General features: G+C 58.4%; 3 protein-coding genes across 7 annotated transcripts; 1 reads left to right on the top strand and 2 right to left on the bottom strand.

The window, feature by feature from the left end:
- Positions 1–14: 14 nt before the first annotated feature.
- Positions 15–6,803, top strand: POLR2C (RNA polymerase II subunit C). The gene is made up of 9 exons (XM_066557131.1): positions 15–159; positions 349–398; positions 622–690; positions 797–849; positions 955–1,083; positions 2,333–2,384; positions 3,205–3,373; positions 5,573–5,647; positions 6,293–6,803. Exons 1-9 carry the CDS (start codon positions 74–76, stop codon positions 6,435–6,437), a joined length of 828 nt encoding a protein of 275 aa, XP_066413228.1. The 5' UTR covers positions 15–73; the 3' UTR covers positions 6,438–6,803.
- Positions 6,804–8,064: 1,261 nt separating this feature from the next.
- DOK4 (docking protein 4) lies at positions 8,065–13,408 on the bottom strand. Of its 4 annotated transcripts, none has more exons than XM_066557649.1 (9): positions 13,335–13,408; positions 12,098–12,305; positions 11,121–11,228; positions 10,812–10,926; positions 10,596–10,715; positions 10,309–10,498; positions 9,867–10,005; positions 9,656–9,779; positions 8,065–9,562 (listed from the first exon to the last, which is right to left on the bottom strand). In XM_066557649.1, exons 2-9 carry the CDS (start codon positions 12,161–12,163, stop codon positions 9,438–9,440), a joined length of 987 nt encoding a protein of 328 aa, XP_066413746.1. In that variant the 5' UTR covers positions 12,164–12,305; positions 13,335–13,408; the 3' UTR covers positions 8,065–9,437. The 4 variants fall into 4 exon arrangements, with proteins under 4 accessions (XP_066413746.1, XP_066413745.1, XP_066413747.1 ...); XM_066557648.1 differs by having other exon boundaries at positions 13,280–13,361; XM_066557650.1 differs by lacking the exon at positions 13,335–13,408 and adding an exon at positions 13,216–13,301.
- A 734-nt stretch (positions 13,409–14,142) lies between these two features.
- Positions 14,143–19,044, bottom strand: CCDC102A (coiled-coil domain containing 102A). Of its 2 annotated transcripts, XM_066557530.1 has the most exons (9): positions 18,502–19,044; positions 17,204–17,406; positions 16,980–17,088; positions 16,621–16,737; positions 16,327–16,536; positions 15,914–16,084; positions 15,641–15,744; positions 14,548–14,665; positions 14,452–14,469 (listed from the first exon to the last, which is right to left on the bottom strand). In XM_066557530.1, exons 1-9 carry the CDS (start codon positions 19,042–19,044, stop codon positions 14,452–14,454), a joined length of 1,593 nt encoding a protein of 530 aa, XP_066413627.1. The 2 variants fall into 2 exon arrangements, with proteins under 2 accessions (XP_066413626.1, XP_066413627.1); XM_066557529.1 differs by having other exon boundaries at positions 14,143–14,665.
- Positions 19,045–19,174: the final 130 nt, after the last annotated feature.

The raw sequence follows: 19,174 nt of genomic DNA on the forward strand, positions 1-19,174 counted from the left end.
GCGGGACGGACCGGGCGGGCGCTCCGGGCGGCGGGCGCGGGGCCGGGAGCAGCGGGAGCGGGGCGGGGCAGCCATGCCGTACGCCAACCAGCCCACCGTGCGCATCACCGAGCTCACGGACGAGAACGTCAAGTTCATCATCGAGAACACGGACCTGGCGTGAGCACCGCCGCGGGGCCGGGGCGGGCGGGCCCAGGGGTGAAGCGGCCGCGGGAGGCCCCGGGGGCGGGCGGGCCCAGGGGTGAAGCGGCCGCGGGAGGCCCCGGGGGCGGCCGGGCAGGGTCTCTGAGGCAAGGGCCTGCAGCCCCACGCTCCCTCACGCCCAACCACGGTGTTTCCCTCCCTCAGGGTGGCGAATTCCATTCGAAGAGTGTTCATCGCAGAAGTCCCCATCATAGGTGAGGCCTTTCGCTTGCCTGTGATCACAGTCCCTTGGGCTGCCCTCCGTGTTCTCCCACTCCTCCTCTCTGCTTTTGGCTCTCCTTACCCGTGTTCAGCCAGTACTGTGCCCTGCAGATGCTGCCCCAGTGTCTCTGCAGTCTCTGTAATGTTTTCTGTGCCCTCAAGCTGGCTTTTCCCCACATCAGTATTCCTCAGTTTGTGACTTTCTCTTCTGTGCAGCCATTGACTGGGTCCAGATAGATGCCAACTCCTCTGTGCTCCACGATGAGTTCATTGCACACAGGCTGGGTGAGTGCTGGGTGGGGAGGAAGATGAAGGTGTATTCTGGCAAAATCAGGGTTAGGGGCTCTTGTGGTCCTACTCAGACATTCCTCTGATCTCCTGCTTCTCCCAGGTCTCATCCCGCTCACCAGCGACGACATTGTGGATAAGATGCAATATTCCAGAGTGAGTCACGAAAAATCCTGTGGGGAGTCATTTTGAGGGTGGTGGGTGTTGGATCTGATGGGAAGCTCTGGCAGTTTGTGCATAAAGAACCCGTGTGTGTGCCAGGACTGCACGTGTGACGAGTTCTGCCCCGAGTGCTCCGTGGAGTTCACGCTGGACGTTCGCTGCAACGAGGACCAGACTCGGCACGTGACATCTCGGGACCTCATCTCCAACAACCCCCGTGTTATCCCGGTCAGTGCCACCTCCTGCACTCCCTGCACTCACAGGATAATTCACAGGATTTACAGGATTCACAGTATGACAGGGTTGGAAGAGACCTTCAAGATCACCGAGTCCAACCCAGCCCCACCCCAACACTTCAACTAAACCCTGGCACCCAGTGCAACATCCAGGCTTTTATAAACACATCCAGGGATGGTGACTCCACCACCTCTGCAGGCAGACAATTCCAGTGCTTCATCACTCTTTCCATGAAAAAACGTTTTCCTCATATCCAACCTGTATTTCCCTTGATGCAGTTTGAGACTGCCCTCTTGTCCTGTCAGCGCTGCCTGGAGAAAGAGCCCAGCCCCACCTGACCACAGCCACCTTTCAGGGAGCTGTAGAATGATAAGCTCACTTCTGAGTCTCCTTTTCTCCAGGCTGAGCAGCCCCAGCTCCCTCAGTAGTTCCTAACAGGGTTTGTGTTCCCAGCCCCTCTCCAGCCTTGTTGCCTCCTCTGGATGTGCTCGAGTGTCTCAATGTCCTTCCCAAGCTGAGGGACTAGAACTGGACACAGCACTCAAGATGTGCCCTCACCAGTGCCCAGTACAGGGGAAGGATGACCTCCCTGCTCCTGCTGAGGCAGGGTGGCACACACAGGGAATGTAGACACTGACCACGTTTCATGTTTCCTAAAGCTCCACTTAAACCCTAGTGGTTGATTAAAGCAGGAGTATCTGCAGGAGCAGCATGTGTGCCAGTGCCCTCCCTGTCTCTGCCATGCTGTCCTTCACTTGCTGTCTGATGGGCTGCAAAGCAGTGTGGCCTCATCCTGCACCCCTCATCCCAAAATCCTTGGCTGCCCTGAGGCCTCTGCTTGCTGGTTCTGGACTCTCAGCATGGCAGAGTGTGAGGACCCCAGGCCAGGGCAGTGCTGCCAAGCAGCTCCTGTGCAGTCATCTTGGGGAGGGGTGGTGGTGCCAAAGTAGGACAGAGGCAAAGGGACTTGCAGAGAATGTTCTAGTACACTGTTGAGGTGAATCCAGATGTCACCACAGCCTGGGCTGTTCCTGCTGCCTGGTGACACTGTGTGCCTGGGAAAAGCCCAGCTGGAGCCTGCTGTCTGTTACTTGCCTTTGGCTGAGGTGCTCTGAGTGCTGTGTGTCATCTGTAGCAGCTGTGGGAGTGACTTTAGGAGCCAAGCAGATGTGCTGGGCTGGAGCACTCATCCAAGTTGATCTTGTCCCTAATTTTGCTTGGTTTTGTTTGGCTGCTGCAGGTGACATCTCGGAGCAGAGACAACGACCCCAATGACTATGTGGAGCAGGATGGTGAGTGGTGGGTCACTGGCAATAAGAACTGTAGCAGGAAATTCCCTTTTCCCTCAGGTTCTTTGAACTCATTCTTCCTTTACTAGCTGTGCAACTGTAAGGCAGCTGTAAATATCACTTCTGAGCAGCTGGTGTCACTGCACAAGTGGGGTAGCATTTTGTCTTGCTGCCACTCAGATTGTCCCAGAACTGAAGAGGGTGCTTCTGTCTCTCCTTGTGAGAGCTCAGAGACAGCAAGGAGGTGAAATGCTGTGCTGTTGGCTGTTCCTTGGGGGCCTGTACAGCTCCTTTTTACTTCACTCTTCTGGGGACTCAGCTGAGCCCCACTGTCACAGATATCTTTTATGAAAAACCCTTTCCATGGGATTTTTTCTCCTGAGAAGCTGAGAGGCCTCAGGAACAAAATGTAAACAATGGTTATCTGCTGCTGTGGAATGCAACAGGTGCATCTGTGATGGGTCTCATGCGGTTGTTTCTAATTAATGGCCAATCACAGTCAGCTGGCTCGGACTCTCTGTCCGACATACAAGCCTTTGTTATCATTCTTTCTTTTTCTATTCTTAGCTAGCCTTCTGATGAAATCCTTTCTTCTATTCTTTTAGTATAGTTTTAATATAATATATATCATAAAATAATAAATCAAGCCTTCTGAAACATGGAGTCAGATCCTTGTCTCTTCCCTCATCCTAAGACCCCTGTAAACACCGTCACACCCCACTAAGAATCCAAGCTAAACCTGGACACTGATGACATCTTCCACCAGAAATCTGCCTTTGCAGAGTGTGCTCACATGCTGCTGTCTCCCCTGTGTGCTTTGCAGACATCCTGATCGTGAAGCTGCGCAAGGGGCAGGAGCTGCGGCTGCGGGCCTACGCCAAGAAGGGCTTTGGCAAGGAGCACGCCAAGTGGAACCCCACGGCCGGCGTGGCCTTCGAGTACGACCCCGACAACGCGCTCAGGCACACCGTGTACCCCAAACCAGAGGAGTGGTACGTCCTGCTGTCTGTCTGCAGCAACTGGGAAGGGTTTTCCAGCAGGCCACAACTTACATTTCAGCCCTGTAATTTGGCTCATGGGGAGTGTGTCTGCCACATCCCCTTGCACAAACTCTGCTCCTGGGGTTGAGTAGCAAGGCCAGTCACTTGTTAGCAGCTGCACACAAGGTGGACTGGTTTGTGGTCATCTTTTGTCCTCCCTCACGTACCATCACTGCTGGTTTGCCTCACTTTCATGCCCTTTTTCACCACTTCTTGCTGATTTTTTTTCTTCCCTGTGCAAGTGTTTCGTAGGTCAGAGTAAGGTCTGAGGAAGGAGCAGATCCATGTGAGATGAAAGAAGTTGCTATGAGAGCAAAGAGTGGAAGGTTGGGTTTCAAGACTGATTTTTCAGCCTGGCTTGAGGAAGCCCAGTATGGCTGTGATTTAACCCATACCTCTCCTCACTCTTGGAGTCTGAGCTCTTGCAGTGTTTCCCTCTCTGGTCCTTTCCTCTCCTCTGAAATACCATTCTGCACAAGTTGCACACAGCTTCTCATCCAAAAGTGACGTGATTTTACTTTTGGAAAGCTGCTGCCTTGCTTTGGCCTGGGTGAGGACTTTATCCAGCATGACTTCTCATGAATGCTGCTCACCTGAGCTGCTCCTGGCTCTGTATCCCAGTCATCACGTAGCAGACATCCTGTCACTGAGCACTCTGGAGCCAGCCAGGTGCTTTAGGCAGGGCAGGCTGAGAGCAGGGACTGGGCAGGGTGGTGGATGTTCTGATATAAACATTGATAAGTGGCAGGCTCACAAACCTGGTGTGGCATACAACAGACAGGGCATCACGAAACAATTTTTGAGAAGTGCTAGGCAAAAAATATGTAAAAGTTGGAAAAATCCCAAAAGAGGATTGATATTGGAGCTGCCAGTGCTTGACACTATGTCTGTCTTTTCAAGTTCATCTGACTCCCTGTGAAGACAATACAGAGCCAAAGCCTTCTGCTGTCCAAGGCTAGCTATGATTTTTGGTTTAGTTTTTCATGCTAGTTGCTTTTTGAGGCTGTTGGCAGATCACTGGCATGCAGCTGGGTTCTCCAAACAGATGTCAGGGTCATGGAAACCTCTGTGCTGTTTTGGTCATGAGTGGTTCTGCAAGTGACAAGAAATCCCACCTTCATTAACACTTCATCTCTCTCAGTACAGGTTTGTACAGGCAGAGGGTTTGTTTGAGAAATAGAATTTTATTTCAGGCAGCTGATTACAGGGTGCTGGGATCAGTGTTCCTGGACATTGCTGGGGCAGAGGAAGGCCAGCAGGAGACCTTGGTGGGTACAGGATTTTCTGTGCTGGCTTCTCAGACAGCTCAGGGCTTTGGGTTTTCTTACATGGATTAAGTGGTTCCACACAGTCTCTCTGGTGTGGTGCTCTATAAACCAAGGGATGCAGCAGGTAGAGAGATGTGTTTGCCTAACTGATGCACAGGAATTGCAGTGATTTTGGTAGAGGAGTGGAGGTGCAGGACATCAGGATGGAGCTCACTGATGCAGGTGGTGTCTGTTGTACAGGAGATATTTTTCCTGCTGGCTCCAAGCCAACTGTGCCTCACAGACTTGAGTGCTGGAGTACTCCTGTGCTTTCCTGGCCCAGTGGGAAGCAGAAAGAAAAGATAACTCAAGGTCCATTACTCCATAAAAGCATCCAGGCTCCATAAACAGTCTCTTCAGGAATCAACATCCCTTCACTGTAAGCACCTGCCAGATTGTACCAGTGTAGGTGGATGGAGCCGCAGTACAGGGCTTGCTGAGTTTGGGCAGAGCAGGGCTGATCCCCTTCTTCCAGTGCTGCTGGATGACTCTGGGGCATTAATGAGGGGCCAGAAAACACAATGTGTGACTGAGCTTTTTTCTCTGACTTGATGTTTGATGACCACCCTGTTGTGTGCTGCATGTGAGGCCAGTGCTCACTCACTGGGGCCAGACTGAGTGCCTGGGCTCTGTGGGGCCAGGCTGGAGCAGGGCTCTGTGTAACCTCTCCTGCTCTGTCTGTGTGTGGGGCCAGGCTGGAGCAGGGCTCTGTGTAACCTCTCCTGCTCTCCTTGTGTGTGGGGCCAGGCTGGAGCAGGGCTCTGTGTAACCTCTCCTGCTCTGTCTGTGTGTGGGGCCAGGCTGGAGCAGGCTCTGTGTAACCTCTCCTGCTCTCTGATTCCAGGCCCAAGAGTGAGTACTCAGAGATCGACGATGAGGATGCTCAGGCTCCCTACGACCCCAACGGGAAGCCAGAGAGGTGGGAGCTGAAGGCAGTGCTGCAGCTGGGAGAGGGGGTGACTGGCTGGGAGCATCTAATGGGCTTTCATTAATAAAGAGTGTCTACACTGTGCTAAAATTGCCAGCCCAGGGAGCTGACATTCCCTGAAAAGCAGGGCAGGAGTTGGTGTTAAGTGGTGATATACCTGGATGTGGCAGGTTTTCCCCTCTGGGAGATCCTAGACAGTTCTCCTGAGTTCATGTTGCCAGGGAGGGCGGTGCACACTCAGTGAGGTGTGAGGCCTGCAGGGGAAACACCCTGGCTAAAGGTGTTCATTCACCTGTGTGTGTCTCATGCTCTGATTGCTGGTGTTATTTGCACTGCAAAAGTGCCTCGGCCAGCCTTAGTCCCTGGCTTGTGGTGCTGGCTCACAGGTCACAGTGCTGAACAGAAATCAATCTCAGAAGTTCTCTTGCAGCCTGTGAAGTTGTGAGTGTTGGTGTGAGGGTTCTAGAGGGGCAGCACTGGCTGTTGCTTGCTTGGGAGGTGAATGGTGATGATGATGGTTGGGATTGCAGGCAGATCTCCCTGCTGTGGGTGTGGATGGGCTGGAATGATGTGCAGTCTGGGTTTGCACCTCCTTGCAGGGGTGGTGGTGACTTAACCCCTGCCTTGTAACCTCAGGTTTTATTACAACGTGGAGTCCTGTGGCTCCCTGCGCCCCGAGACCATCGTCCTGTCTGCCCTGTCCGGCCTCAAGAAGAAACTGAGTGACCTCCAGACACAGCTGAGCCATGAGATCCAGAGTGATGTCCTCACTATCAACTGAGGTGGCCCTGGCAAGAGAGTGCTGTGAGCTGTGAGTGATGTCTGGCTGAGATCTGGGGAGAGGCTTTTACCTCCCCATCATCTCCTTCTGCCTTTCCTGGCCCAGCAGTTGGTTGGTGACACCTCTTCCCTGGCCCTCCTTCCTAGGGAAAGCCATTGTGATGGTTAGGGTAGAACAGGAAGGGAATCAGTCAGTGAGCATCTTAGCCAGGACAGGCTTTATCTCCAAATGATCCTGGATTTTGGTTCTGGTGTTGGATTTTGGCCATGTGGTGTTTGGGATGGGGAAGTGTGTACCTTTGTTACACAACCCTACCTTATTTACATGTCCATTCTTTACTGTGCTGAATAAAGCCTTACCCCCAAATTTTTCTGTTATCCCTGAAAGCTCATTCAAAGCTGCTGGAGGAGATGTCACATCATTTACTTCTCTCCAATAGACATTAACTTAATGAGATCTGCTTTGGAGGGAGCATTGCTCGCTGATGCTGATTGCTGCTTGTGACATTATCTCCTGAGGAGAGCAGCACCCTCCTGCAGGCAGCCTGTGGTTCATTGATCCAGGGCTGTGTGTAAAGCACATGTTTGAGGCTGGGGTGGGCGAGAGCTGCAGAAGGCAGCACTGCAGGGGAGCCCAGCTGGGCCAGGCAGGCAGAGCTGTACTTACAGAATCCTCTGGAACAGACTCCACCCCTGTGCTGTAGAACCCTTTTCTGAGGAGCTGGGTGGCACATGGGCTGTCAGTAATGGCCCCTGGCTGATACCTTTCTTTGTGCCCACAGCCCCCAGTGTGTGTTGGGCTGGAGTTTGGTGCAGGTCCCATGCCCTGACCCCACTGGCAGTGGCTGAAAGCAATGGCCTTTGTCACCCCTCCTCTTCCCCTTCATCACTGCCCAGCATGACTTGGGATGAGCTTCTTGGTGACAGTTTCTGGAGAGACCTGCAGCTGGGAGGGAGGGAGGGGAAGGCCTATGTGGCCCCATGCTCATCCTGATATGGATGGGGATGGTTCAGGGGGTGGTGCTAGGGTCACACTGAGCTGGGGAGAGCAGCCCATGCCAGCATTGCCTTCCCCTTCCAGGCAAAAGCTGCTGCAGCCAGGCTGCTGCTTCCATTTCCTTGCCATGGCAGAGCTGGCTGCAGCATGGCTCCCCGTGTCCCCATCCCTGCAGGGATCACTCTGCTGGCTGGCATGGCTGTCTTACCTTGAGGCCAGTGCTGCCAGGCAGTCATGGCATGGATAGCTTACCTGGCACAGCTCTGGGAGAGCTGGGAGATGGTGTGTCTTGAAACTCCACCTGGGGACTTGGAGCCACCACTGGCCTGGCACATCCCCAGAGCCACGGGCAGCTGGACGTGAGGGTGACGGGGGTGTGGGCATCCTGTCCCACTCGGGGTTGTTTGATGGAGAGTGGCAACTCCCTTTACCCTTCTTCCTGTTCCAGTGGTTTTAGGGCTTCACTTGAAATGTCTTGGCCATAGCTGGAGGCAGAACAAAGCCCTGAGCCAAGCATGCTGCCAGGAACCTCAGAAATCTCCCCCATCAGCATTTTTCTCTCTGGCAGGCACAACTCCCACTCGCGCTTCCCGAGCGCGCTTGGATGGAACAGACAAACAGGAAGGGTGGATGTGGATAAGGGTTGTTTATTCATTGAGCAACTCCTTAAAAAACAGAAAACCCAAACGTTTTTGGTAACAAATGTTAAATCTTTTCCAGATGAGGTGTGTAGCCAGGAAAAGAGGGCAGGTTCCACCTCTCACCCCAGGGAGGACACGCTGCTGGGCAGTGCTAGGGTCCAGAGCCCCTCTGTGCACAGCCATGCTGCGAGGAGCAACCTTTCTCTGTCCCCATGTCCCCTCTGCCACAAGCTACACCACCCTGAAACACAGTATTTACAGACCACAGATTCCCACATCACAACACTCCCTGTGCCCAACACATGGACCTGGAGCTTTAAAGGGCAGAAATAAAAACCACCAAGCATCCAACCCAGACAGAAAGAAGACTCCAAAGAAACACCAAGGTTTGCACGGCAATAAAAAGATAGCCCTTCTAAAGGAGGTCAATAAATAGGAGAACTAGAAAAAATCAATTGCTTTTTAAGTTCAGCACATAAAGCCCAGTTCCACCCCCAGTGGGTGAGGAGGAAGTGAGGGCTGTGGGAATGCACAGAGGAATGTGGCTCTCTCCCCATCAGCATGGGTTTCTCTGCCCTGGGGCTTCTCATATCCACAAAGCTGCCCCTTGAGAGACAGATGCTACTGGCCAAAACCAGTCCCATGGTTGCCCACCAGCAGGTAAACCAGGGGCATGGCAGGGGGACACAGCTGTGGGAGGAGTGAGGGGTGTTGGGGTGGGAGAAGCCAGGGAGCTTGGCTCTGCCTGGCCACTCACCCCAGCCAACCCCCCTGGAAGGAAAACCAGTTTCTCCTGAGACACATCAATTCTACAGCGAGCATTTAAATAGCTTGAAGAAGTGCAAAAATCAGCTCAGGGAAGGCAGGGTGTCCTCAGAAGCACCCTGCTCTTCATGGAGGGGTGGGACCCTGCACCATCAGCCTGACACAGCTGCATCCTCCGACGCTGCTCCATGGCCATGGCAGAGTGATGCTCCAGCCTTCCTGCCACGCAGAAAACTCCAAATTTCTTGACTCTCCCCCGCCCCACCTCTCTTCACCTCCCAGTTGGATCCCCAAGAGTCAAAAACCTCTGGGCATCTGCCCAAGGGCTCTTCAGCAGCCACCAAATTTGCATTCATGTGAGAAGGAAATATCTCTTACAATACGGGTATTCAATATATATTTGAAGTCAGTTGAGGCTGAGCCAGCCATCGCCTCCACTAACGCCAGCCCAGGGCGTGAGCCAGTGCCTGCTTCCCAAGGCCTTGGCACCGAGCTGCCCCAGCTCGGGCTCCTGGGATTCTGAGGGGTCACTGCCTGCGTCCTCGCCACCCCTTGGAGAAGAAAAAGGGGACCCCTGCCACAGTCCCCCCACACCAGCTCATGGGGACGATGTGGGCTCCCTGTCTTCAGGCTTGTCGCTTTTGGAGGACTTTGGCTTCAGCAAGATGAACCTGTTGAGGAGGTCGGTGTCCGAGCTGGCCTGGGCGCCTGCATACGCCTCCCCTGGGGACAAAACAGAGCCTGGGCTCACCTGGCGGGGAAAGCTCTGGGGGCTGGAGGAGCAGCATCTCCTCGGTGTGGGGTGGGGACACTCACCAGCATAGCTGGAGGACTCAGCCATGTTCTGGGAGCCGGTGATGTGGTGCCAGTAGGCGCTGCGGGGCAGCATGGTCGTGGGCGTGCAGGGGTAGGAGAAGTGCTCAGTGCCCTTGTTCAGCAGCTGCGGTGGATGGGGGGGAGGAGGGTGATACAGGGCCCCCAGAATCTCCCCCAGCCGTGTCCCCCCTCAGCATGGGCTGGAGCTCACCCTGACGTTCTTCTCCATCTCCAGCAGGACCCTCTTGTGCTGCTCAGCGATGGCCAATGTGGCGCTGTGCACACGCTGGTAGATCTGCTCACCCTCCTGCGTCTGGAAGGTGTAGAGACCTTCTCCTGCATCACACATCCTATGGGGACAGGGCACAGGATGTCACCAAGGTCTTCAAGCCAAGGCATGATGAACAAAACCCACCCAGATGACAGCTAGGGCAGCTTCCCATACTGTTAGAGCTGTGCCTAGGTCCCCTTCATGGCACCTATCTGGGACCAGAACCAGCTCCAAGCCTTGCCTGCCATGGGCACACTGTACAGCCACGGGCATCACCCCAGCCTCAAGCCTGCCCTGTGGTCAGGTTCTGAGGTCAGTGCCACTGCCCAGCTGGAGGAGGGCACAGAGCTGTGATCCTGTCCTGGCGAGGGTGACATCTCACCGTCCGGCCTCGAAGGTGAAGCGGGTGGCGTCGCGGCCGTAGCGGCGCAGGGAGCAGAGGGGCCAGGAGAGCAGCTTCACCCGGGGGTTGTGCGTGTCCCAGAGGTAGATGTTTTCGTGGGTGATCTGCAGCTTGCACTCGCCGTAGACGTCCAGGTTGGGGCAGGGGAGGAGGAACACGTTGAACCGGTCTAGAAAGGGAAAAAAAAAAAAAAAAAAAGAAATAAAATAATCAGCGGGAGGTGCAGCAAGGCGGAGCCCCGGGCGAGCACTCCCCGCCGCGCTCACCCGTCTGCTCGCACTGCACACCGGGCGCCAGCAGGTCGGGCTCCCCCAGGCTGATGTCGTTCAGGCGGGCGCCCAGGCACTCCACCGACAGCGTCTTGTACCACTCCTCCGCCTCCAGCTCTGCAAGGCACCACGGCAGCCCCTGGGCGACCCTGGCCACGCCGGGCTGCCCCACCCAGCACCCTCGGCCCGGCTCCCCTGGGCGCTGCCCCGTACCTGAGTCGCAGGTGAAGGTCCGGGCGGAGTCGTCGGTAAAAACGATGGCCACCGCCTGTCTCTTGGTCTCCTTGGGCAGCCGCGTGATGCACTTGACGTTGCTGATCTCGGTGACCTGCAGAGGAGCTGGGGGGTCACCCAGGGCTGCTCCCAGCCCCTGTTCCCTGATGCACGCAGACCCTGACACCTGCAGCACCCAGACCCAGCTGCATCCCCCTCCGGAGCGAGTTCAGGCAAGGAAGGAGCTGCTGTGGTCGGGTCCCCGAGCAGCGGGCAGCACCCCAGCACCCCTCCTGCGCACCCCCTCACCTTGGGGCACCCCCGCAGGCACGCTGACTTCTCATCCGGGTACTTCTCCAGGCGCTGGGGCCCTTTGCTGGAGGATTTGCGGAAGACCAGCCAGCAGCGCCGGTAGATCTGCCGGACAGAGAGCGCGGCGGCTGCTCGGTGCCACAGGGGCTCTCTGTCCCCACCACAGCCCCCTGTCCCCATCCCCAGGCCCCGTGCCTGGTTCTGCTGACCCTGCTGGCCTGGGGACAGGAGGGGATGCTGGGGATAGGGCTGTGCCGGGGCTGCCATCATCTGCCCCCACCCCCCGCCAGTGCTGATTACAGAGCTTAATTAATGAACACGGACAAAGCTCCCAAGGGGACCGCTGTTCTGGCATTTCCCCGTCCCCTCTCCTACATCCCCTGCCTCTGAGGGTGGTGGGGCCACCGTCCCCAGGCATGTCCCCCTCCTCTGGATCCCGCTCCCTCTTTGTTCTCCCTAATTAGCATGAAATTACCCAGCATGCTCGTTGCTGCGGCTCCCAACCATGGAGATGGGATCAAACCCCCCTGACCCCCCACCTGTGGGTGCTGCACTCCCACACCACCCTAATTTGCACCCAGCAGCTCCAACCCCTCCCGGTGTGCGGCATCCCCGATGCCAAATTGTGTGTGCAGGGAAACTGAGGCACGGGGGGAAGGGAGGGCTCGTAGATATTCCCCAAACCCCGGGTGACCTGGGACAGGTGAACGGGTGATGCTCGGTGCAGGATTCAGCCGGTGCAGATGCTGGACCCCTGGGGCTGCTGGGTGATTTGGGTACCAACAAGTGGCCCGTCCCTGCCATCCCCCACTCCTCTGCCACCACAGCCCCAAAAGGCTGCTGATTCAACCCCAAAACAGGGGCACAGGAAGCCACAAGAGGGACCTGTCCATCTCACCTCAGTGGGAAACCAGTACCCCAAATCCATGGGTGTTCCCCCCCATATCTCCCCATTCCCCAAGATCCCCACTCACCCCCAGCTTCTTGCTCTTCATCCTCACATAGCCCTGCTTGATGATGTCGTTAAAATTCGTCGCCATGGCGATGGCTCGATAGGGTAGGGGATATTTTGGGAGGGGGGGGCTGCCTTCACCTTCGCCCCCCCCTCTCCATCCTCTTCCTCCCTACCCCTCCTGTCTCACCACCGGCCCAGCTTGGTGCTAGCAGTGTCCCCCATGCTGGCTGGAAAAGAGAAATGACAGATCGACGGGTGACATCTTCCTCGTCCTCCTCCCCCTCCTCCTTGTCGTCCTCCTCCTCCTCCTCCTTCCCCTCCTCCTCCTCCTCTTCCTCCCCTCCCTTCTCTGCCTGAACCATCCGAGTGGAACAGTCCGGTGATATTAACCCCTGCCAGCACGGCGGAGCCAGGGTGGCACAGACAGGCGGTCAGTCCCCTGCCGCCAGCTCCAACATGTGTCCGAGGGACACCCGCACCACACCTCGCCCGCAGGTCTCCATCAGCTCTTGCACTCCCCTCCTTCCTCCCAGGCTGCTCGCTCGGGCAGGAACACGGCCCCGGCCCCTGGGCACGGCTGGGTTCGGTGGGAGCGGCCAGGCCGGCTCCGCTCTGGGCTGTTTCGCCCGGCACCGGCGGCCGGAGGGACCCCGGCTTCCAACCTCGCCCCCCGGTGTCACCCAGCCCCTGTCCAGCCCTCCCGTGAGCTCGGCCTCGCTCAGCCCGGTCCCTGCTGCTCCCCCAGCCCCCACCGGCGGGACCAGGTGGGGACCAGGTTCCTTTGCCAGGTGGAGCAGTCCCAGGTGGAGGCAGCAACCCAGGAAACAGAGCAGGGCCATCGCCGGGGACGCTCCTCCATGCCAGCGACACCCGGGTCCCCAGAGCCCAGCAGGGGGATCGGGCTGGGACAGCGCCTTGGGGACCGCCCGCTGTCCGAGAGTGGCAGCGCTCCTGTGGGGGAACATCCCCCATTCCCCCATTCCCCCGTTCCCCATCGCCATCACCCACCCACGCACACCAACACCCCCAGGGAACCCAGAGCTGCTGGGGGGCACCTCCCGCCCCCTGCCCCGGACCTGTCACCCCCACACCCGGCGCCCCCCCGGCCCCCATCTCCCATCACACCCGGTCTCCCACCGGGACGTCCCTCCGGGCGTTGTCACCTCCCGGCCGTTTGCCCCCGACGCTTGTCAGCCCAAACCTCGCTCCAGCCCCGTCCGGTGTCACCCGTTCCCCCGCCGGTCCCGCCGCCTTACCGGGCTCCCGGTGCGAGCGGACCCGGCGGAGCCTCCGCGTCCTGCGAGCCCCGGAGCCGCTCGGCCCCGCCCGGCCCCGCCCCGGTCCCCGCCCCGCCCCGGTCCCCTCCCTCCACCCCCGGGCTGCCCAACCAGAGTCACAACCGGCCGCCCTGGAAAGAAAATTCCATCATTCGGCTTTGGAGGGAACACCCCGCAGCGACTGACGGGCGGCAGCAGCAGCCTCTGGTCCGTCCCTCGGCTCAGGTGTCACCGCATCCCCGCTCCGCGCCCCCAAACTGCCCCAGGCACCCCCACCCCCGCGGCCTCACTTGCTGGGCAGTAAAAATATGAATAATCGCTGCAAATAAAAGGGCACTAAAAAAACCCCATGAGCAGCAAAGAGCTGCGCTTTTAGCCAATCAATTAAAAGGCAGAGCGAGAGGATTAGCTCACCGAAATATTAATTTTTAATAAGGTTGTGTCTGAGCGCCTCCAAAGCCCCCAAGGCCCTGTGCTGGGGGGCTGGGTTGAAGGGGCTGTGCTGGGGTGAGCAGCACCCTCAGGTGAGCACCTCTGCACCCCTGGGTCAGCACCTGGACCTGCTCACCTCCCCAGGGTGAGCACCCCTGGGTGAGCCCGTTTCACTGCACAGGCCCAGGGACAGGCTTTACCCCACACTGGGCTGCAATCCAGGCATGGGGACAGGGATGCCAGTGGGTGACATCCAGGCCCGTGTGTGGCTGGTGAAGAAATGCTGATTATCCCTGATGTGTCCCCCACCCACCCTCGCTCCTGTGTGGGGACAGACCAGCAGCTCACACCACCATCAGAGCCTGGGCCCATCTGGGCTCTGTATTTATAATAAAAAAATCATATACAAATACATACATATATATAATATATATAAAAAGAAGTGGGCAGTTTGTGGCTGCCAAGCTTGGTGCCTCTCTTGGCCTGTGCCTTCTCCTCCTGGGCTGCTCGGTGATGCTGGCTTTGGTGGCCACACCAGTGTACCAGGAGATGCCAGTGGCTGCAGGGCCATCCAGTACTGTCCAAGAGGCAGTGGGTTCTGGAGCACCCCTGGGCAAATTCCTCCCCACCGCTCCGTGCCTCAGTTTCCCCGTCTATACAAGAATCACCGCACAGCTGGGCCCTGTGACAACACGCTTGAATGCAGGGGACTGATGTGGCACGTCCTGCGGTGGTGGCACTGCCCTGGGCTCTAGGGCACCTGGATCTGCAGGTCCTCATCCTCGTCGGGGTCGCTGGTGCCGTCGCCGGCGTCGTCGGGGCCGAAGCGGGCACTGCGCATCTTGCCGAACAGCGGGGCGCTCTGCTGGCGCCGCAGCCTGCGGGGACAGCTGCTGGGCTGGGGGCAGCATGGCCCTGGGCGCCTGCATTCCCCTGCATCCCCCCTACAGCATGGCTGCACCCCAGACATCCCTTCCTGCAGCCCTCGCTAAGCTCGGAGCTCCCCCGCAGCCTGGGGCCAGCCTGGAACTGGGAGCTGTGGATGGGGCACAGGCTAAACCCCTCCATGGATGGACATCCCTGTCACAGACAGGACTGCAGAGAAGGGAAGTGCCATCCCCCTAAACTGAGGAACCCTCAAAAACCCCAGGAGCCTGTGGTGGTTTTAGCTCTTTACTTGCCCTGTGGTGGTTTTAGCTCTTTGCTTGCCCTTGTGTGAAAATTCATCAAGGAAATTTTATGAATCAAATTTGAAATCTAAAGGCCAAGGATCCAGTGAGATCCAACCAGTCCACCACAGTTTACTGGAAAGCATGAATTATTTAGGGTTGATTGCACAGGGAGTCTGAGGGGGGTGATGAATCCTCCATTATGCTTCCCTGATTTAATGCAGATGTCCCAATAAAATAAAGGATGATTATAAACACCCCCCAGTGCCTCCTGGAGCCACGGCATCGATCCCACGGCCATTTCAGCTCTTTACTGCTGGAGAGGCAAAGCAGGGCCAGGCAAAGTTGTAAGGGCAAGAAAACTCAGCTCCCACCTCCCCAAACTGGTGTGGGATGCCAGCAGCCTGCCCTGGCTGTGGGTACTAGTGGGTGCAACCCTAAGCAGCATAAAAACGAGCTGTGCTGGTCTCTGGGCAAACTTGTGCTGGTTTAACTGGGAGGTGAATGCCACCCAGCTCAAGGTGGGGTGAAGACTACTCAGAGGATGACTGTGCCCCTTCCAAGGATGTCAGAGGCACTTGGGCCATGGGTTCAACCAGGCAGATGCTGGCTGAGGGATGGTGGCAAGGAGAACATCATCCCATCCTGGCTGGTGCCCACGTGGCTCACCCAGCCCCTGCTCACCGTGACTGCAGGTGCTCCAGCTGCACCTGGAAGCTCTCGCTCTGCTCCGTCTGCTCGTCCAGTGACCGCTGCAGCTTCCGCGTCTGGTTGTGGGCCTCATCCAGCTGTGGGGTGGGATGGGATGGGATGGGATGGGATGGGATGGGATGGGATGGGATGGGATGGCATGGCATGCCATGGCATGGCATGGCATGGCATGGCATGGTGCTGTTAGCGGCTGTGTAGGGAGCAGAACAGCTCCCTGACCTCCTCCACCAGCATGAGTTTTCCCACCTCATCCTCAGCCTGGGCCAGCTCCTTCTTCAGCTCCTCCACCCTCAGGCGCAGCTTCTTCACCTCTCCCTCGTGCTGCTCCACGCGGCGGTTGGCGTGCGCCAGCTCGGCCATCTTCTCCTGGTACTGCTTCTTCAGCTTGGTGTGGATGTGCTTCAGGTCAGCCAGCTCCTGTGGTGGCCATGGGGAGGGGGCTGAGCATGGGACAGCCACCCCCACCACTGGGTGTCCCCTCCTCCCTCCCCAGGGGTCTCTCCCATTGCCACACCCCATGACCCAGGAGCTGATGGGGTCACCACCATCCCTTGAAGGGTGGTGGCAAAATTTGGGCTTGAGGGAGTCCTTGGGGAGGCTGAGCCCCACAAGAGAGTCACCCAGGGATGCGGTGGTGGGAGACAACACCCCTGTGGCACCTTGTTCTTCTCGAAGAGCTCAGCCTGGATGGTTTTGAGGTCAGTGTCCAGGGCACTGGCTGTCTGGCGCCGCTTGCGAGCCAGCACCTCCTCCAGGTCCTCGATCTGTGCCCGCAGCTTCTTGTTCTCCCTCTCCAGGTTGAGCTTCTCTGTCTCCAGCCGCTCCCGCCGGCCCCACTCAGCCGCGTTCTCTGCCTGCAGCCTCTCCATCTGGGACAGGGCAGGGGGTGGCTGGGGGGCACCAGGACCCCCCTCTCTGCCCCCTTTGTCCCCCAGGCTGGGGTCTGGCCTCACCTCTGCACGCAGCTCAGCCAGTTTCTTGTCCATGCTGGAGCGAGCTCCCAGCTCATCCTCCAGGTCCTCGGAGATGCGCCCCAGCTCGTCCTGGTGAATCTCCTTCAGGATGTTGAGCTGTGGGGGGACGTGGCACCAAAGGGGGCTGTGAACATCCACCTTCCACCTGAGCCCTGCCCACACACATCCACCCAACCTCTACGGATGAACCCACTGCATCAACAGCACTAATGAAAACCCTTAACAAGCAGCCTGGAGTTGGGGAAGTGACTGTGGGCCACCATGCCCATCAGGATGTGCCACCCTGTGAGGGACAGGCCACCCCCTGGGGCAGCTCTGTCCCCAGGCACCTTGCTCACCTGCTTCATCACCTCCTGCTTGTTCTTGTTGAGCTCCTCATACTTGATCTTCCACTGGCTGAGCTCGCCCTCCAGCTTCTCAATGTTCTTGCTGAGCGCCAGCTTGTCCCTGGGGAGAGGCAGTGAAAGTGACAGCCTGCAGGACCCCATGGGACGTGGCACCCCAGTGGGCACCAGGCTGGCATCAGCTGGCACCCTGCAAGGATGATACCCCAAGCACTCACTCCCTCTCCTTGAGCAGCACTTTTTGGGACTCATCCAGCCTGAGCTTCAGGGCGGTGACTTTGGTGGCGTCCTCCTCCACGGCGCTGACGTCCTCCCAGAGCAGGCGGCTCCGCTCCTGGCGGCTGAAGGAGGCCCGGGGGCCCCGCTGCTCCCAGCTCTCCTCCTGCTTGCTCGTCAAGATGTTTTCCATCAGCTCCAGCTCCTGTGGCGTCGTGGGTGGCCCAGCACAGGGGACAGGGTGAGAGGACTCCCCAGCCCTACAGCACCCAGCTCCCACTCCATAACAAGGGCACCTCTCCCTCCATCCCCCGGGGATCCCCTAAGGCTGATGAAGAGGGACTTGCCCTCCCAGGGGAGCTCCCACATGTCACCAGACTCTGCTGCCAGCTCCCTGCCATGCTGGAAATGTGGTATCAAAAATTTAAAACCAATTTATGACACCAATCTCACCCAGGACTGCCACGAGTGACCTTCTACAGGCACTCTGAGCACACCGTAAATGAGCAGCAGGGGGTTCCAGGGGACAGGATGTCCCTGGGGACCAAGTGTGGAGCCCGTGGGGGATGCTCACATTAGTCTCAGATTTGTCACTTGGCAGCTGTGCTGTCAGGTGGACTGAACTGTCACAGCATGCACCCTGAGCAGTGACTTCTGTGCTGTGACAGAGCTAACAGCAGCAGGGGAGGGATGGCTACAGCAGCTGGGATAATCCCTGAGGTGGCTCTGGTGTGCTCCCCCCTTCCTCCTCTTCCTTCTCCTTCCCTCAGCAAAAACCCCTGCCAGAAGCCCATATGGACACCTTGGCAATCAAGCTGTGGCTGGGAGATGCCACCAGCACTGCCAATGCCACCATCCCCTGTACTGGCACAGTGATTTTTGCTTAGTGCCCCCAAAGGGAAAGCCCCAGGAAAGGGATTGGTGCCAGTGCCAAGGTGATCTCATTGCATGGGGCTGTGATGGCTCTGGATCTCCTCATGACACTGCTCTGAGGAGTCTGATCCCCCCCAGTGCTGTTCCAAGAGGGATCTGATTGTCCTGTACTGCTCCAAGAGGGATCTGAGCCCAAAGTGCTGCTTGGAGGGGTCTGACACCCCCCACACTAATCCAAGAGGGGTCTGACCACCCTGTTCTGCTCTGAGAGGGGTCTGTCCCTCCCAATCCTGCCCCAAGAGCAGTCCCCCCACACTGCCCATTTTACAGGACAGGCAGTGCTGGTTTGGGGGTGCCCATGGGCAGCAGACAAGGATGAGGAGCTCCCCTGCTCCCCTGCTCACCCAGGGCAGCCCCGCACGCCCACCTTGGCTTTTTGGGGCACCTCAGCCCCCACATCCCGCACAGGCTCTTGCTCAGGGCCGGTGTCCCCCTCTGCTCCGTCGGCCGGCGGGCTGCCGGCGCTGCCCTGCGCCGGTGCCAATGCCGGTGCCTGTCCCGGTGGCCGCGGCGGGCGCTCGTCGGGCCGCTCGCGGTCGCGGTCGCGGCGCAGGCTGGCCAGCTCCTTGGTGAGGGCCTCCAGGCGGTGCCGCAGCTGCCGCACCTCCTCCCGAGCCCGGTTGCGCTCGGCTCGCACCTTGCTCCACTTCTCTCGCCAGTTGGCCGTGCAGTCCGACCACCAGCGCATCGTCTTCTCCATCTGCGCCGCCCGCGCCCGCGCCTCCTCCAGCTCCCGCAGCCGCAGCTCCTCCCGCCCTTCCCAGTCCCCTTCCAGCAGCGCCGGCGGGGGCCCGGGCGAGGGGGTCCCGCTGGGGGGGGACGGGGAGGGCTCGGGGGCCAGCAGGGCCAGGAGGGAGCCCCCCGGCAGCGGCGGGGAGCCCGCCAGGCGCGAAGCCCCGCTCTGGCTCATGGCGGGGCTCCCCTAGGGCATGGCCGTCACCGTCCTGCACCCGGGCACCTGCAGGAGACACCGCGGCTCAGCTGGGGACGGCCACAGCTGGCGGGAGGGAAGGGGTGGCAGGGGCACGGTCCCTGGTTCT

The sequence above is a fragment of the Molothrus aeneus genome, chromosome 11 (assembly GCF_037042795.1).
Source record: "Molothrus aeneus isolate 106 chromosome 11, BPBGC_Maene_1.0, whole genome shotgun sequence".
In the NCBI taxonomy this organism is placed as follows: Eukaryota; Metazoa; Chordata; class Aves; order Passeriformes; family Icteridae; genus Molothrus; species Molothrus aeneus.

Coding starts and splice junctions, on each gene's coding strand:
- CCDC102A (XM_066557530.1), bottom strand. CDS start 19,044: ATGAGCCAGAGCGGGGCTTCGCGCCTGGCGGGCTCCCCGCCGCTGCCG. Junction 16,085..16,326: donor AGCTCTTCGAGAAGAACAAG/GTGCCACAGGGG, acceptor TGGCCACCACAG/GAGCTGGCTGACCTGAAGCA. Junction 15,745..15,913: donor TGGCCCAGGCTGAGGATGAG/GTGGGAAAACTC, acceptor CCCACCCCACAG/CTGGATGAGGCCCACAACCA.
- POLR2C (XM_066557131.1), top strand. CDS start 74: ATGCCGTACGCCAACCAGCCCACCGTGCGCATCACCGAGCTCACGGAC. Junction 850..954: donor ATAAGATGCAATATTCCAGA/GTGAGTCACGAA, acceptor TGTGTGTGCCAG/GACTGCACGTGTGACGAGTT. Junction 5,648..6,292: donor CCCAACGGGAAGCCAGAGAG/GTGGGAGCTGAA, acceptor TTGTAACCTCAG/GTTTTATTACAACGTGGAGT.
- DOK4 (XM_066557649.1), bottom strand. CDS start 12,163: ATGGCGACGAATTTTAACGACATCATCAAGCAGGGCTATGTGAGGATG. Junction 10,499..10,595: donor TGTGCAGTGCGAGCAGACGG/GTGAGCGCGGCG, acceptor TTCCCTTTCTAG/ACCGGTTCAACGTGTTCCTC. Junction 10,006..10,308: donor TTCACCTTCGAGGCCGGACG/GTGAGATGTCAC, acceptor CTGTCCCCATAG/GATGTGTGATGCAGGAGAAG.